The sequence below is a fragment of the Ovis aries genome, chromosome 8, assembly GCF_016772045.2.
Source record: "Ovis aries strain OAR_USU_Benz2616 breed Rambouillet chromosome 8, ARS-UI_Ramb_v3.0, whole genome shotgun sequence".
Lineage (NCBI taxonomy): Eukaryota > Metazoa > Chordata > Mammalia > Artiodactyla > Bovidae > Ovis > Ovis aries.
In genome coordinates, this window is record NC_056061.1 from 85,977,987 (window position 1) to 85,996,568 (window position 18,582).

At 36.4% G+C, this 18,582-nt stretch overlaps 2 protein-coding genes across 3 annotated transcripts in view; one reads left to right on the forward strand and one right to left on the reverse strand.

The window, feature by feature from the left end:
• PACRG (parkin coregulated) overlaps nucleotides 1–18,582 on the forward strand; it is a 536,203-nt gene that overhangs the window by 39,760 nt on the left and 477,861 nt on the right. The gene's annotated exons all lie outside the window — the stretch shown is intronic.
• On the reverse strand, nucleotides 11,335–11,741 carry LOC101113502 (large ribosomal subunit protein eL34-like). The gene has a single exon (XM_042253699.2). The coding sequence runs from the start codon at nucleotides 11,713–11,715 to the stop codon at nucleotides 11,362–11,364; it is 354 nt and encodes a 117-aa protein (XP_042109633.1). The 5' UTR covers nucleotides 11,716–11,741; the 3' UTR covers nucleotides 11,335–11,361.

An 18,582-nucleotide genomic window follows, 5' to 3' on the forward strand; every position in this document is an offset into this window, starting at 1 on the left:
AAAAAATAGAGAATAAAGAGAATAATTATTAGGAATATAATGGCAGCAAAGTCCTTCCATGAAAAGTGTATTCGCTTTATTATGTTGTTAATGATATATGTGTTGATCATTACTGTGTATGAGACAGTGTCTCAGGTGGAGGTAAATGAAATCCCTTCTCTTGTTTAAGGAGTCAAGCAGGGATATATGACAGCGAGAGTACAAATAACTACATTTCAGAGGAGAATAAAATAAAATCTGTGGAAGATTAGAGAAGGACAAATTACTTCTGTTGTGAGCTGATGGTAGAAGGTATTTGGGAAAGATTTTTGTATATTTTGAATTTGATGCAAAGACACAGATAAGATGGGAGGTATGAGCAAAGTCACAAAGGTGCAAAAACAAAAGATGTTTTCAGTAAATAGTAACTTAAATTACGTTGTTAAAAAGTAATGGGACTTCTCTTTGGGGCATGATAGACTGAAACAAATGTATTTATTTGCAGTCCATCCCAGCCCTACTAAAATAATAGAGACTATTTTAAAAGAGCATGACTTCGAAAAAGGATGGGAATAACCATAAGACAAACAAGAGTTTGTCTTGTTTAAGTGAGACTGAGTTAACAGAGCAAAGAAATCTAAAATTTAATGGATAGCAAAGGGTCAGAAAAATTTTTATATCTCTAACACAAAGAGAAAAATCAAAGCAAATGATTTCTTTTTAATTCCACTCAAAGAACAAAATACAACATGGAAAACATTTAATATTCATAGAGAAATAAGAAAAAATCATCCTTGAAACAGGAAAAGGAAGATGCAGAAATATTTTTTTTCTTTAAGGGACAGTCCTGTGAGACTATTATGAAAAGACCTACAGGGTCCACTGCCAGGGTCCAGCCCGGGTGGATCCAGGGTGATTCGAAGGTGGGGACAGAGTCGGCGTCCTGGAAAAAACTTATTTAATTATAGATATAGAGGGAGATTAGAAACAGATAGTGTAGTAGGAGAATTAGTGGAGAGAAGAGGCTGAATAACTGGTTTACATGGAATCCCAGTCACCATCTACCTAGGCCACAGGCGTCTTTCCATTTTCCCAAAGGAGAGGAGGCACTGAGGCCTCCCCAGTCCGATCTCAGAAGCCCAGGCAGAATTAGCAGGCTTGGTGAGTACCCACATTTCAGATGGGAGTTCAGCCAGGAAAATGGGGAGCAAGAAAGAAACGACACGGGGGAATCAGTCTTTCCAGAAACTGATCCGATTTCTTTATTTTTCAGGTTTGTTTATATACCTTTTTTTTATACATAGGGATGAATACAGAGTCACGCGGGGGTCAGCAGACCTGACCCTTGTCACAATCAGGTTCTTCATATAAAATTATACAAAGGTCTTAAGAGTTTCATCATCTTTTGGCCATGAGGTCTGCTGACATTTTATGGCCCTTTCTGATACCGGTCAGTTAACCAGAAAACTTATTTTTCCAAGGGTGATTTTTTCTTAAATCAATCAGGCGCCACCCTCCAAATAAAGTTGCATTCCTATAGGGTGAGGGTGTAGTGAGTTACAATCAAGAAAGGAATTTACTTAACCTAAGGTTTAACATGATTAATCTTAAAGGTTAATACTTATTTTTCTTATATGCTAGTTATATTCATTATAAGGGCAGGAATATGGAGATTTGGCAGCAAATATTGGCTCAACAAATGTAAACCCTTCACCAATGTTCCCCTTAAGATCTATTTTGTTTTAAGATAGAGATAAAGTTACATTTTTGCATAGCAAGGACACAGTGATTTATAGTGATTTATAACAAAGTACAGTGATCTTATAATAAAAGAGAAGATTCATTAACTCAGAAAGTCTAGTATTGCTAACATCAAAAACTACTATATTTCCTTTTCTATATTCCAAATACATTGATTAATATATTCCCAGGTGCCTAAGGATATGGAGGCCTGATGGCAATCATTGACTCATCAATGAAAAAAGCCCTATGCTAATACTCCAAACTCTCTGTGCTGTTTATGGTTGAGAGGTTGTCACACAAGCTAGGCTGTCAGCAGAGAGGTTTGACCTGAGATATCCTTGTCACACCCAGGGCAGGGAATTAGCAGTAATTATTGGCAGGACAAATGAAAAAACCCTTTACCAATATAATTCCTAATCATCCTACTAATAGTATACTAATGATCTTCTAACTTCTCAAAAGAGTCTGTATTTAGAAAGTTTTAAAACATCCCGTGCCTCTCACAGTTGGGAGGCTGTAAACAATCACATGTGGCCAGACGAGCCTGATCAGGCAGGCCAGAGACCCTTCAGAGTTCGTAAGTTGAAACACTCTTATCACGCCCAGGAATTTTTATTAACTGGAGCTGCAAGTTAACTCCTTCTCTGAGAGAAATGGTTACGGGGGAGAGCTCCCCATAAAGTACTCTGGTTTTGGGGATAGATGCTTGGGAACAGGGGGTTTCCTGAGGCTTGATCACACCTTTGCGTATGCCAAGCTTCCTTCCTCATGGCCTTTGCCATGGGCGGAGTTCCTCACGCTGGCTCCCAACAGTCCACCTCTCCCAGAGCCTTGAATTCTGAGTACTGAGGAACCATCCAAAGCATTTGAGCAAGTGATGCTTGGGATGAAGAGCTTTGCCTTAGGAACATTAACCTGGTACCAAAGACAAAGAGCGGGATAAGGAAAAAGGGGCAGAGATACAATAAAAATTATATAGTGAAAGGAACTGAAGGTCTAAGTTCAAAAAGTGCTAGTAGGGATAGAGGACAGATTTAGGGAAAAAATCATTAGAGAATGGGAAAGAATTGAGCCTGTAGACACAGGAAGGAAAGAAAGTGTTGAGTCTCAGAAGAGCTAATATCAGTGTTATCCTTTTGTGTTTGCAATATTAATGGAAAGTGCAAATAGAAATAATTGAGCAAGACAGAGAAAACTGATCTCTGAAGACAGATCTAAACAGTGAATTTGGCAACATGGAGGACTCTGATGATCTTCAAGAGAACGGTTTTGGTAGAATGTTAGAGGTGAAAGGTGGTTGGAGTGGGTTAGGAGAACATGAAAAGAGGAACCAGAAAATTTAAGAATAATGCTGGCAAGGAGTTTTGCAACAAAAGATCATAGCAGAGCCTTTAAGAGGAGGTCTCATTCACTGAAACACAATAGAGGAATGAATGAGGACATTCTGTTTTTATTTGTGTTTTCCTGTTGAGTGTTAGAGAGCATCCTAATATCTAGAAAGTTTTATAAAGTTTCACTATGATGTTTTTTATAAATCATGGCAGGAAACCAGCTTGCCTTTTGAAATACACAAACTGCCCACAATGCACTCAAACACACAGAAACTAGCACGTATACTTTAAAAACAGGCACGTTGTATTATCAGTGTTAACCCTTTTCTGGCTAGTTTTACATCATGTAAGAATAAATTCAGATATTTGATATTTGTCAATTCTTACAACTTGGCATTGATCAAATAAAAACTTTATTTTAGACCTTTATGGAAGTCAGCGTACGTAAGTACATAAGTACATAAGTACTTAAGTCAGCACGTACATAAGTCAGCAAGTCAGATCCTTGCTTCTCCCTGAAAAAACCTAAGAAGGCATACTTCTGATATCATCTCATAGTCTGAATCATGGTAGAACTCTTCCTTTACAAATGAGTTAGGAAGAAGCACATACATCCACAATACTGGGGGGATAATTGCATTGTCGAAGAAACCATTTGCTAAGACTCAAAAAGCCTGTGCCTGCTAATTCCTTACACGAAACCTTAGATTCTTAAACTTGAGAAGCGAGAAGCTGTGTTTTTCCCAGTATTGCTAAACCCCCCAATTCTGATGGTGGATACCCAATATCTCATGTAGGATAATGTTAAGTAGGAAACTCCTTAAGGGTGAAGCCAGAACCTTTGCAGAACATTGTAGGAGGGAAGTCTTTCTGGAGAGTAGGATCAGATGCTAGTCAAGGACTAACCACCTTGAGAGGGCTCTCACCGTGCCTTCCTGGCAGGGACAGCTACATCAGTTTTTCCTTTCTTAAATGGAAGCATTCATTATGGCTACCTTGTCCTGTTCCACCACTGTATGAAAGAAAGAAAGTGAAGTCGCTCAGTCGTGTCTGACTCTTCGCGACCCCATGGACTGCAGCCCACCAGGCTCCTCCATCCATGGGATTCTCCAGGCAAGAATACTGGAGTGGGGTGCCATTGCCTTCTCCAGGGGATCTTCCCGACCCAGGGCTCAAACCCAGGTCTCCTGCACTGCAGGCAGACACTTTAACCTCTGAGCCACCAGGGAACAAAGAGGTGGGTAAACTGCCCTTTGATTTCATACGAGTCACATCACTCAGAGATGCTCCACTTTGAGCTTTATGTAAGATGCCTGTGTGGAACTTTCAGTTGTCTGTGGAGACTATAATGTATGGGTGAAAAAAGTAGAATGGAGACTCGGTGACGAGATGGGTAGACTTTAGCAAAGACTAGTTAGACTCTTATAAAACCTGTATTCTCATGTTCCTGAACACATAGCTAACCTACATTTCCCATGCTCTTTTGCAGCAAGAAGTAACTATTTTACTGAGTTCTAGCCAATAGAATGTGTGTGGCAATAATGTATGCCAATCCTAGTGTGGTCCATAAAATCCGCATGTGTTGACTTAATGGGGAAAACTTCCAGGACCTGGGAAAGAATAGGAGCCACACTGTAGAGGAAACTGATTCCCAGAATGACCAAGGAGAAGAGAGGAATATCTGCTTTGAACTTTGATCAGAATAAACAAAATTTTAATGGATTTCACACAATAAAAGGGCTTCCTAGGTGATGCTAGTGGTAAAGAACCCGACTGCCAAAGCAGGAGACGTGAGACATAGGTTCAACCCCTGGCCCAGGAAGATCCCCTGGAGGAGGGCATGGCAACCCACTCCAGTATTCTTGCCTGGAGAATCCTATGGACAGGGGAGCCTGGTGAGCTATAATCCATAGGGTTGCAAAGAGTTAGACACGACTGAAGTGACTTAGCACACACACAATAAAAATTGATTGGGGGCTTTGGTCCTTATAGTAGCAAGCATTTTTTGTATTCATCCAATTTTTGTTTTGTTTTTAAATTTCTCCTTCCCATTTTTAAAAAATGTTTTGAAGGTTGTTCTTGTGAATTGTTCAAGAATCCAGTATAAACAGTAAAATAAACAGTAAAATCCATAAATTTTTTTCACTTGCATTGTATTACTTAGGTTTAACTTAGACTTCATTTTAAAAAATCAAATTCTTTGTTAGTGCAGAGTTCTCTTCAGTCAAATAGAATGTAGAATGAATTATATATTAGTTCTAATTTGGTTATATATTGGTTATATATATAATATATATAATTTATATATTGGTTATAATTATATTGGTTATAATTTCCTAATGACCCTTTAAATGATGCAGAACTGTAGTGGTTTTATAAGCATAGACATGCTAAAATTTCTGCCATGAAATAGTTTATAATAGGAAGAAAAATAAATATGTGACCTGCCCTTAGCTTTGGCATGACAGCGAAGAAGAAATGATTGATATTAGGTTATTCATTTATAGGTAGCTCATCTGTGTTTTATTTCTTATCCTGTCAGACTGAGAAGACCTACCAATTTTATTAGGGCTGCTGATGTACTCTGCACTTATAGTTTTATTACCTGGTGGAGAAGCTACAAAATATTGGCAGTCTTTAATAACGAGCACTTTATGTTTCCTTATGTCAGCAAATTTCTTAGATTAATAGTCTGCGTTTGGTTGATGGAACTGTACTGAGCTTTTTTTTTTAAGGTTCCAATTTCTCTAACTGCTTATAAAAAAATCTAGCCGGGGGCCTAACGTGTATATAGTCATATACGTGTATATTTACACACACGCTGTGCTGTGCCGTGCTTAGTCTGACTCTTGGCCACCCCATGGACTGCTGCATGCCAGGCTTCCTTGTCCTGGTGTATACTCAGTTTCATGTCCATTGAATCAGTGATGCCATCCAACCATCTCATCCTGTTGTCCCCTTCTCCTCCTGCCCTCAACACACACACACTGTGTTGTTGACCTATCACTTTCTCTTCCTGGGCAAACCTTTGTCTGAAGCAGATATTAAAAATTTGTCTATGATGATCAATGATCAACACATTGCTGTCTGTGTTATTAAGTTTGTAAAAGTTATATATTTAAAACCAAGAACAAGATTTAGAAAGAAAATACAAATCTTAGTGTTCTAGAGTTGGGAGACATAGGGATGCTTGTCCTTTCATTTTTTGAAATTAAAACTAGTTCAATATAAGTGTTGGATAAGTATCCAGAATTTTGAAAATCTGGAGAAGAGAATTTTAAAAGATTAATTGAAGTAAATATTTAATCTTTTATTTTATTGTAAAACTTTTTAAGACAGATCATTTATTTGCAAGGGATCTAAAACAATGCAAAAGGTTTTTTTTTTTCCTTCATTTGATCTTCAGTTAGTAAGGGGTAACTTCAGTTCAGTTCAGTTCAGTGGCTCGGTTATGTCTGACTTTGCGACCCCATGAATCGCAGCATGCCAGGCCTCCCTGTCCATCACCAACTCCCGGAGTTTACTCAAACTCATGTCCATCGAGTTGGTGATGCCATCTAGCCATCTCATCCTCTGTCGTCCCTTCTCCTTCTGCCCCTAATCCCTCCCAGCATCAGGGTCTTTTCCAATGAGTCAACTCTTCGCATGAGGTGCCCAAAGTATTTGAGTTTCAGCATTAGCATCAGTCCTTCCAATGAACACCCAGGACTGATCTCCTTCAGAATGGACTGGTTGGATCTCCTTGCAGTCCAAGGGACTCTCAAGAGTCTTCTCCAACACCACAGGTCAAAAGCATCAATTCTTTGGCACTCAGCTTTCGTAACAGTCCAAATCTCACATCCATACATGATCCCTGGAAAAACCATAGCCTTGACTAGACAGACCTTTGTTGGCAAAGTGATGTCTCTGCTTTTCAATATGCTGTCTAGGTTGGTCGTAACTTTCCTTCCAAGAAGTAAGCTTGTCTTTTAATTTCATAGCTGCAATCACCATCTGCAGTGATTTTAGAGCCCCCAAAATTAAAGTCAGCCACTGTTTCCCCATCTATTTCCCATGAAGTGGTGGGATCAGATGCCATGATCTTAGTTTTCTGAATGTTGAGCTTTAAGCCAACTTTTTCACTCTCCTCTAGGAGTAGTAACTTAATGACTCTTAAAAGCCCAGAACAATTTTCAGAATAATTGAAACTTGACTGAACTTTGCTATAATCATTTTATGATATTTCTGTCAAACAGTTGTTAGTTCCTATAGCATTAGGTAACAAAGTATTGATAAATATTTACATTTCCTTTATTTAATTTTATGGCATATCTGTATTGGTACATAGGGGCTTCACCGGTGGCTCAGCTGGTAAAGAACCTATTTGCCAATGCAGGAGATACAAGAGACACAGGTTCCATCCCTGGGTTGGGAAGATCCTCTGGAGAAGGAAATGGCAACCCATTCCAGTATTCTTGCATGGAAAATTCCATGGAGAGAGGACTTTGATGGGCTATAGTCTATGGAGTCACAAAGAGTTGGACATGACTGAGCACGCATGTGCTTATTGATACATCGGATGCTGACCATCTTATCATTTATAGGGAACTAAAAAGTTATCTTTTGAAAGTAGAAATCCAATAACTTTACTGTAAAAATCCATAATCGTGTTGTTTTTCCAGGTATAAATTTTACTGAAGGAATATATTTTTCCTTATAGAGATGAAAAAGAAATGTCTACTATTTCAAATTATTATTGGTTAAGTTATAGGATGAAGTTTCTTATATTTAGCTATTTGAAAATTAGTTCATTTCAAAGCATATGAATATCATGCATTAATTTACATAAATTACTTTAATTATCTTTCAGTTTATCATCAGATATTAATTTAGATTATTCTCTTAAATCTCTTGGACTTCTTCAATAGAAAATAATTTCCTGTGAATTTACATTAATTATTTCCCCCTATAAAATCAGGATGAGATAACTGTTCCAAAACGATTAGCCAGAGAGTGCATACTCATTTAGACCATTCTTAAAACTATCATAGGAGAGCTTGATTATAATTTGCATGATTTGAATTTGAATCAAGTCCTTCAAACCTCTATTTCTATCTGTAAATGGAATAAAAACTTCAACATAAAATTAGCCTTTAACATTGATAGTTTATCATTTCCCAGTACTGATATACTAATATTAGAATCAGATTTCAAGCAGGTAATTCTTTTTTATCTGTATGAGAGATTCTGCTCTCATATTATTTTTAAGTAATAAAGTATATATAAATGATGTTTTAGTCTTTTTAGCTGTTACACAATTAGAAAACATTTTTACTTGTTTCCTTTGTATAATATTGACATGAACTAAATTTTCCTGAATTGGCAGTGATGTGTTAGCACAGGAATGGGATATATACTATATAATTAAAACTAAATAATTCACATAAGCATGTGTGTGCTAAGTCACTTCAGTTATGTCCAACTCTTTGCAACTGTATGGATTGTAGCCTGTTAGGCTCCTCTGTCCATGAGATTCTCTGGGCAAGAATACTGGTGTGAGTTGCCATTTCCTTCTCCAGGGGAATCTTCCCAACCCAGGGATCCAACCGGCATCTCTTACGTCTCCTGCACTGCCAGGCAGGTTCTTTACCACTAGCATCACCTGGGAAGCCACAAGCATACTCATAGACTTTAAATATTTTTGTATTGTTTTCCCTTCTTCAGTCCAATTGAACGTTCTAATGTTTTGTAACAAGTCAACTAATTTTCTTCATTATATATATATATTTTTTTACTTAGCAACTCCATACATAGTTAATTATTTTAATCTTTCCTCATAAATCGGTCTTTCTGGCTCATTAATCATCTGTACTGCCCTTTTCAAATCTTATCATATATATTCCTTTCCTCAACACATTGTAAGCCTGACTTTCCCTCTGCACAAAATTTATTATACATTCTTAAGTAGGCAGAAGATATAAATTGCTTTACGGAGGAATGACGCTTTAACATTAAAATGTGTCCAAGAGTAGTCTTATCTAGATCTGCGTTGATCCGGCTATGTATCAAAAGCCAGAAAAGATCTGAATAAGTCTTTTAAATTGCTTTGTACTTCTAAAATACTGAGTTACATTTTATTGGGTAGCTTTAATAAAAGGACAAGATTTATCACTTAGAAAACCTTGGTCTTGTATTAGTATATCATTGTCCAGGAAAATTTCTCTAAAGGGAAACATATATATTTGAAGAGATAGTAGAATAGATTTTTTTGGTTTGTTTTTGCTTAATATTCATTTGTTTTGAGTTTTTTGAGGAAAAATTGCAATAAAACGCAAGTTTCAGATGTATGGCGTTTTAAGTTGATATTTACGTGCACTACAATCCCTGCAGTCTAGTTACCATTCATCACCAGATAGTTGGCCCTCTTCACTTATTTTGCCTACCCCTCAATGCCCTTTCCCTCTGGTAACCACCAATCAATCTGTTCTCTATATCTATGATTTTCACTTATTTTCTTTTATTTGTTTGTTTCATTTTTCAGACTCCACATATTAAGTGAAATCAGTGGTATTTGTCTTTGCTCTGTCTGACTTACTTCACTTATTTTACTGTAATACCTTTCAGGGCCACCCGTGTGGCTGTGAACGGCGGGATCTCCTTTCTTACGGCTGAATCGCAGTGTGTGTGTGTGTGTCTGCGTGTGCGCTCAGTGTATATGCATTTCACAGTTTATCCATTCATCCATCGATGGACATTTTGTTTTCATGTCCTGGCTGCACTGAACACAGAGTTATAGATCTTTCTGAATTAGTCTTTCATCTTCTTTGTATTTATCCAAAGAAGTGGCATTACTCGAGCATACAGTAGTTCTGTTTTTATTTTGGAAGGAAGTCTCCATACTGTTTTCCATGGTGACTGCACTAATCTTCATTCTCACCCACAGTGTACTAGGGTTCCCTTTTATTCACATTCTCACCAACACTTGTTACCTTTTGTCTTTTTGATAATAGCCATGCTAACAGGTGTGAGGTGATGTATAATTGTGGCTTTGATTTTAATTTCCCTCATAATTTGGGATTTTGAGAATCTTCTCACGTACTTTGTTGGCTATCCAAATGTCTTCTTTGGAGATTCTCTGCCCACTTTTTATTGGATCGCTTATGGGTTTTTTTGGTTTTGTTTTTTGTTTGTTGCTGTTGTTTGGATTTTTTATATATATGTTAACCCCTTATTGGGTAAATGATTTTGCAGATATTTTCTGCGATTACCTAGATAGCCTTTTCATTTTGCTGATGGTTTTCTTTTTGTGCACAGAAGCTTCCTAGTTAGATGTAGTCTCACCTCTTTATTTTTGCTTTTGTTGTCTTTGCTTCTGGAATCAGATTGGAAAATTCAGCATCAAAAATGATTTCAAAATGCCTACTGTCTCCTGTTTTCTGCTGGGAGTTTGATGGTTTCAGGTCTTACATTCAAGTCTGATCCATCTTGAGTTAATTTTTGAGTTAAGATAGTGATCCAGTCAGACACGACTGAGCGACTTCACTTTTGCTTTTCACTTTTCATGCATTGGAGAAGGAAATGGCAACCCACTCCAGTGTTCTTGCCTGAAGAATCCGAGGGATGGGGGAGCCTGGTGGGCTGCCGTCTACGGGGTCGCACAGAGTCGGACACGACTGAAGCGACTTAGCAGCACTAGCAGCAGTGATCCAGTTTCATTCTTTTGCAGGTGGCTGTCCAGTTTTCCTACTACAATTTATTGAAAAGACTGTTCTTTCTCTATTATATATTCTTGACCCTTTGTCTTAAAATAACTGACCATGTAGGCATTTTTTTCCTGTGCTCTCTATTCTGTTCCATTAACTGAAGTGTCTTTTTGTTTGCCAGTACCATACTGTTTTAAATTACCAAAGTATTTGTAGTCTACTTTGAAAACGGGGCATGATACCTCCAGTTTTGTTCTTCTTCAAGATTGCTTTGACTGTTTGGGTTCTTTTGTGATTACATACAAATTTTAGAATTATTTGTTCTAGTTCTGTGAAAAATGCCACAGTGATTGCATTGAATTTGTATATTACTTTGGGTAGTATGGACATTTTAACAATATTAATCTTTCCAATCCATGGACACAAAATATCTTCCGATTCATTTCTGTCTTCTTCAATTTATTTCACTAATGTTATAGTTTTCAGAGTACAGATCTTTCATCTCCTTACTTTAATTAATTCCTAGGTATTTTATTCTTTTTGATGCAATTGTAAATGAGATTGTTTTCTTTCTTTTTTTTTTTTAACAGAATGAGGCGTTTTATTACTCAAAAATGGTTCATTTTTTATTTAGTTTTCTGACTCTGTGCTTGTGCTTTCAATACTTTCACAACGATCTTCTGCTCTTCAATAAGGAAAGCACGCTTGATCCTGTCGCGGACACATTTAGCACACATGGAACCACCATATGCTCGGCTGACATGTTTCTTTGTTTTAGACAACCTCATGAGAACTTTTGGTCTCACAGCACGAACCCCTCTAAGTCGGCCTGGGCACACACCACATGCAGATTTTGGTGCTTTCCCAACCTTCTTGGTATAAAGGTAAACAATTCTATTACCAGGGGTTCGGGACAGCCTGGTTTTGTTAGAGGCTGTATTGTAGGATAGCCTACGATGGTATGTCAGACGCTGCACCATCCTGAATGCCTCTAGATGCCGTCCCCAGAAGCGAGATTGTTTTCTTAACTCTTTCTGTTAGTTTTGTATTAGTGTATAAAAACACAGAAGATTTGCATATATTAATTTTGTATTCTGCAGCTTTGCTAAATTCTTTTATTAGTTCAAATAGTTACTTGGAGGAGTCTTTAGAGTTTTCCCTATATAGCATCATGTCATTTACACATAGTCTCTGTTTTATTTCTTACTTTCCAATTTGGATGTCTTTTATTTCTTTTTCTTGCCTAATTGCTATGGCTAGGATTACCAGTACTGTGTTGAATAAAAGTGATGAGACTTGACATCCTTTTGTGTTCCTGAACTTAGGGCTTTTAGAGGTTGGTGTGATGTTAGCTGTAGGTTTGTCACATATGGCATTTTTATGTTGATATATATTTCCTCTGTATATATCACATCTCTTTTCTTTCATAATTCTTGCATTTCTAGTTTTTTTTTTTTTTTTAAATCTTCCACAGGACTGATTGCTTCATCAGGTTTTCAAAATTCTTGGCCAACTGTTTCATAAGAATGTTTACCTTTGCATGAGTTTTCTTCAATTGTTGGTTTGTATTTTTGCTCTTTTATATTTTCCTTTCTTAGGGCATTTTTTGTCTTGGTGCTGTGCTAGGTTTTACTTAAATACTCATCATTGTATAAGTTGACTTTTCCTAGACTGTAATGTGAAGGAGGTTTCTGGGTCATATAGAGGGTAGCATTCTTCTGGGATTCTTAATCTAAAATTCCTCTCCATCTCTGCTGTCAAAAAGAATGAAGGTTACAAGTATTATTTGTTTATGTTTTTACATAGGTGGCCCTTTTCTTCTCCTTGTCGGATTCCAAATGAACATGATGGATCTGCTATGAGTTCTATTTGCCCCCAATTTTGCAAACAAGTAATAAATTTTTTTTCATGGGATTTTCCTCACTCCAAATTATTTTTGTGTTATTTTCTTTAATCCCTAATTGATCTCGCATCACTCACCATATTTCATCTTGTCTATTTCTCCCACATAACTTTTGCCTTACCTTGTTGAGCTTTTGGTGGCAATTTTTTTTTCTCCTAGTTTTACAATAAATGGAATTCATAGTGTACTTGTATGATTCTAGAATAAAAAGAAGGAAGAAATGACCATTCTAGAAATTATTTTAACTTTCAAGATCTTGTACTTACAAACACCAAGGAAGTAAAGTAGTTTAGGAAAAAGACATTTTCTCAACTCCTGTATTTCTTTTTTTAAGTCAAGGTTCAGTTCAGTTCAGTCGTTCAGTCATGTCTGACTCTTTGCGACCCCATGAATCGCAGCACGCCAGGCCTCCCTGTCCATCACCAACTCCCGGAGTTCACTCAGACTCACGTCCATCGAGTCAGTGATGCCATCCAGCCATCTCACCCTCTGTCGTCCCCTTCTCCTCCTGCCCCTAATCCCTCCCAGCATCAGACTGTTTTCCAATGAGTCAACTCTTCGCATGAGGTGGCCAAAGTACTGGAGTTTCAGCTTTAGCATCATTCCTTCCAAAGAAATCCCAGGGTTGATCTCCTTCAGAATGGACTGGTTGGATCTCCTTGCAGTCCAAGGGACTCTCAAGAGTTTTCTCCAATACCACAGTTTAAAAGCATCAATTCTTCAGTGCTCAGCTTTCTTTTATAGTCCAACTCTCACATCCATATATTACTATTGGAAAAACCATAACTTTGACTAGATGGACCTTTGTCAGCAAAGTAATGTCTCTGATTTTTAATATGCTGTCTAGGTTGGTCATAGCTTTTCTTCCAAGGAGCAAGCATCTTTTAATTTCATGGCTGCAGTCACCATCTGCAGTGATTTTGGAGCCCTAGAAAATAAAGTCTGTCACTATTTCTGTTGTTTTCCCATCTATTTGCCATGAAGTGATGGGACTGGATTTCATAATCTTAGTTTTGTGAATGTTGAGTTTTAAGTCAGCCTTTTCACTCTCCTCTTTCACTTTTACCAAGAGGCTCTGTAGTTCCTCTTTGCTTTCTGCCAATGGGGTGGTGCCATCTGCATATCTGAGGTTATTGATATTTTCCCTGACAATCTTGATTCCAGTTTGTGCTTCATCCAGTCCAGCATTTTACATGATGTACTCTGCCTAGACGTTAAATAAGTAGGGTGACAATATACAGCTTTGACGTACTCCTTTCCCAATTTGGACGTACTCCAATCCAAATTGGGTATGGAATGCTTATATATAATTCTAATATCTAATGTGTTTCAAATGATACTTATAAATTCTATTCAAAATGTAATTATGTATGTTCATCTAAAGTAAACTTTACCTATGAAAGAATAAACACTTCTGAATGTAGAGAAAAGTCATCAATAAATATTCTGATTTGTGATTTGTGAGTGTCTAGTGAGGGTTGGTTAGACTATTGGCCAAGACTGTCATGTTGCTAATAGAGAAGAGTTTAAGAGTTTATTCTCCACATGGACTTGACTCTATTTTGGCCACAAGGTGACCTAATATCACCCAGCTTTCACAGATGAAGGTCTTGGCTTAAAAAAAAGCACTTTATTAGTGAAAAAATAAAAATACAAAGTAGATAAATGTAAAAACATATTGCACCTAAACAGGTAATGATGCATTGGTATCTTTACCTAGGATAGATAACTTACTACTTAGATAGGTCTTCATTTCTTGTTTTCCTTTCACATTTTTAATACTTCTTTCATGGTTGAATGAACCACAGTAGAAACCATGGTGGAAAAATCTCAGACTGTTAAAGTTCTAATCTTGTATTTTTTATTATGTTATCTTCCAGCTAATTTGTAGTATGCATGCTTTCTATGTGTGATGGCACACATGTTTTTTGCCCATTTCTTTCTTCCTTCATCTGAACATTAGAGTTTATAAATTATAATCAGAGCATTTAATATCACTGCAGATTGCATGAACTTCCAAAGTACTTTATTTCAGAGGAAGCCAGTAGACTGATGGGAAAACAGAACTTTAAAAAAAATATGTTTAGTTTTTAACTGAAGGATAATTCCTTTACAGACTTTTGTTGTTTTCTGTCAAACCTCATCATGAATCAGCCATAGGTATACATTTATCCCCTCCCTTTTGAACCTCCCTCCCATCTCTCTCCCCATGCCACCCCTCTAGGTTGATTAAGAGCCCCTGTTTGAGTTTCCTGAGCCATACAGCAAATTCCCATTGGCTATCTATTTTACATATGTTAATGTTAGTTTCCATGTTACTCTTTCCATACATCTCACCCTCTCCTCCCCTCTCACCGTGTCCATAAGTCTATTCTCTGTGTCTATTTATCCATTGCTGCCCTGTAAATAAATTCTTCAGTACCATTTTTCTAGATTCCATATTTATGCATTAGAATACGATATTTATCTTTCTCTTTCTGATTTACTTCACTCTGCATAATAGGCTCTAGGTTCACCCACCTCATTAGAACTGAGTCAAATGCAGTCCTTTTTATGGCTGAGTGATATTCCATTGTATATATGTACCATAACTTCTTTATCCATTCATCTGTCGATGGACATGTAGGTTGTTTCCATGTTCTAACTATTGTAAATAGTACTGCAATGAACAATGGGATACATGGGTCTTTTTCAATTTGGTTTCCTCAGGGTTTATGCCTAGGAGTGGGATTGCTGGGTCATATGGTGGTTTTATTCCTAGTCTTTTAAGGAATCTCTATACCATCTTCCGTGGTGGCTGTATCAATTTACAGTGCAAGAGTGTTCCCTTTTCTCTGCACCCTCTCCAGCATTTATTGTTTGTAGACTTTTTGATGATGGCCATTCTGACTGGTGCATTGTAGTTTTGATTTGTATTTCTCTAATAATGAGCGATGTTGAGCATCTTTTCATGTGTGTGTTAGTCATCTGTATGTCTTCTTTGGAGAAATGTCTGTTTAGGTCTTTTCCCCTCTTTTTGATTGGGTTGTTTGTTTTTAACCAGTGTAAATTTAATTTTATTGTAGACAGTTCTAAAAATGTTTTCTGTTAAATACCTAGTTCTTTCTGGAGACTATCAGCTTGCATCATAGACACAAGGATTTTCAAATTTTCTATTAAAATATTCATGATATGTAAGATGCAAATAGTTATAGCCTCTTCACTATACAAAAATAACATTTTTACTCTAATTATTCAGTAAGAAATAACTCTGTTGCAAGATAATGAAGTTTTATGTTTAGATATAAACTATTTACTATTCTTTCAACGTTAAAGGTAAGAGGAATAGAATGTATTTTAAACCCTTGCCCATTTATATTCTCCTTTCACATTTAGCTCATGCATTTATTTGGCCTTGGTGTTAGGTGTGACAGTGTATTAGCCAGGCTGTCGCAGTCATTCAGTCATTTCATCAGTTCTATGAGACAGATACTAAATAGCACCTTCTAAATTGAAATTTCTGATGACTCTCTGGAGACAATTTGAAAACAAGAGTCACACTTGGGCACTTAGATATTTGGCCTTTTCCTATACGTAGCTGCATTAAGAGAGCAACTTTTGAGTAAAGTTTTTTAGCCTTCAACTGTCAAGATTTCTTTCTCATCATCTGATTATTGCATCTCATTTTGTTAGGAAAGCCTATCAATCTTTTTTTTTTTTTTTTCCACACACAACAAGGAATTTAAGGAGCCACCAGTGACTATTACTTTAAACAAAGCAATTTACAGGAAATCATGTAGTCCAGCCACTCTTTTCAGAACTATTTTAGACAACAGAGACAATATTTTGAAATAAGCTCTTAGTTCCAAGTGCATTGTAGTTCAGTTATAAAATTAAAACAACAAAACCGTAATGTGCTCAGCAATCTTTGGGACTTCCTTTTGCCACACAGTTATTGCAAAAGCATTTTAAAATCAAGTTATTGGATCCTAGAATGAAAAAGCTAGAATCCATGAAACTGAGCTTGTTAAGATGATAGAGCTGAGAACAATAAGCCTTGAAAGGAAAACTTAGATGTGTTTCCATAGCCCTTCTGAATTTCAGTTTGTCAAAAGTAAACAAGGAATCCATGTGTGGTTTGAGATTCCTCATAGCTCTCTGAGTAGGTAAGTTCTTTGATAATATTATCCTCCATATCTGTTGAATTAATAAATACTCATCTTTGTTTATAGAGGTGTGGGGAGAGTCCTAGAGATCAGCCCATGTAATATTTTAATCTGACGTACGAGGAGGCTGAGGCTCCAGAGAGTCTTGTCACTTGCCTTGGCTGCGAGACAGCCCACCCTCCCCAAGTTTATGCTCCTTCTCTACCTCAGTGTCTTCATGATCCTTTTCATGGGAACAAGGCAAGATATAATTTGTTGCCAAGCTGAAAAGTTAAGTCTAGTACCAAAGTCTTCAAAGTTTCTTAATTGAGGTACTTGTCATTTTATTCCTTCTTTTTCTTTTCACTGACACTTAATCTTTCTTATGCGACCTATCTGAAAAAATGTATTATAAGTTATTTGGGTTTTTTTTGTAATCCTCATATGACAGCACTAATTTAAATGCAACTTATTCTAACATTTGAAATGCTAATATTAATTTTTGTTTATGCTAATTATATATATAATAGTCTCTGCAAACACTTTAGACTAAGTAAAATTTTCCCATTTATGGAAATGAATTTCAAAGTAGAATATGTGAATTTTAATGTAAGAGATGTTACATAGAAAATAATACATACTGGTTTAATCAATGTTGAATTTCAAAGTAGAATATGTGAATTTTAATGTAAGAGATGTTACATAGAAAATAATACATACTGGTTTAATCAATGTTGAATTTTTGGTTATAAAATTGTGATAATTGATAATTACTTATATGTAAAAATAAACAGAAAATCCAAGCAAATTAATTCTGATTTAAAAATTATTAACTAGATGGTTATGAACAGACAAATCTGTGGTACAGCAACCATAATTCTCTAGTTATTTCTAATTAAAATTGTACAAAATTCAGGTTTGTGGGAAACTATAATATGTATCTGCGCAGTTCCTCTGAAAAGTATGGGCACCCTGAAAGGCTAAATAAAATTTTCTAATGAAAAGGAACAATGCCTTAAAACCCAAATGTTTTCTCTTATGAGTGTTCAGAATTCTATATATCTTTCAGTGACAGTTATTGCATTCTTCTATTTAAGATTCTAGGGGATATTCTTATCTCATTTCCTAAATGATATCTTGAGGATAATATGTTTGGCATATTTTTTTGTCCCCAATGATACCAATCCTAGTGACTGGGAAACACTATGTATTTAATGCATTTTCCAGTGAATGGACGATATAGTTAATATCTATTTTAGAGCCATTTTTTAAACTCTGTTTCTAATTAATATTTTAGTTTATATGACCATAAGTTCTTGAATTCAGATTTGTGTTTCTAATGCTGAAAAATCTATATGTTACTTTATAGGTTCCTCTGGCCATTTTAGCTATGTGTATTGGTTATACATATATCTTCTAGTTTAAAATCCATTCTGGTTTCATAAGTCATTAGATAGTTTATGAATTCCAGTATTATAGTCTATTGATATTCTTTTCTTTCCTCATTTCCAATTACCACTAACTTTACCCTGCTTTAACAGTGACATCTTGCTAGCAGCTCATGTTTTGACAGCTGATAGTGCAGCAAAACTCCCAAAACGTATACCTGGTGTTACTTGATATTCCTTATGCTTTCTCAATGCATTACACCTATTCTGGCTTCCACCCTCCCAGGTCACTACAGCTGTTTAATTTTCAGAGGTCTTTCCGTCTTCTTCTTAATTGACCTCCCTGTATTATTGAAACAAAGCAAAACGTGTCCCTCTCATTCGCTGATTTCTGTGATTCATTCATTTTCCCCAATTACTTGCCACCCTTTT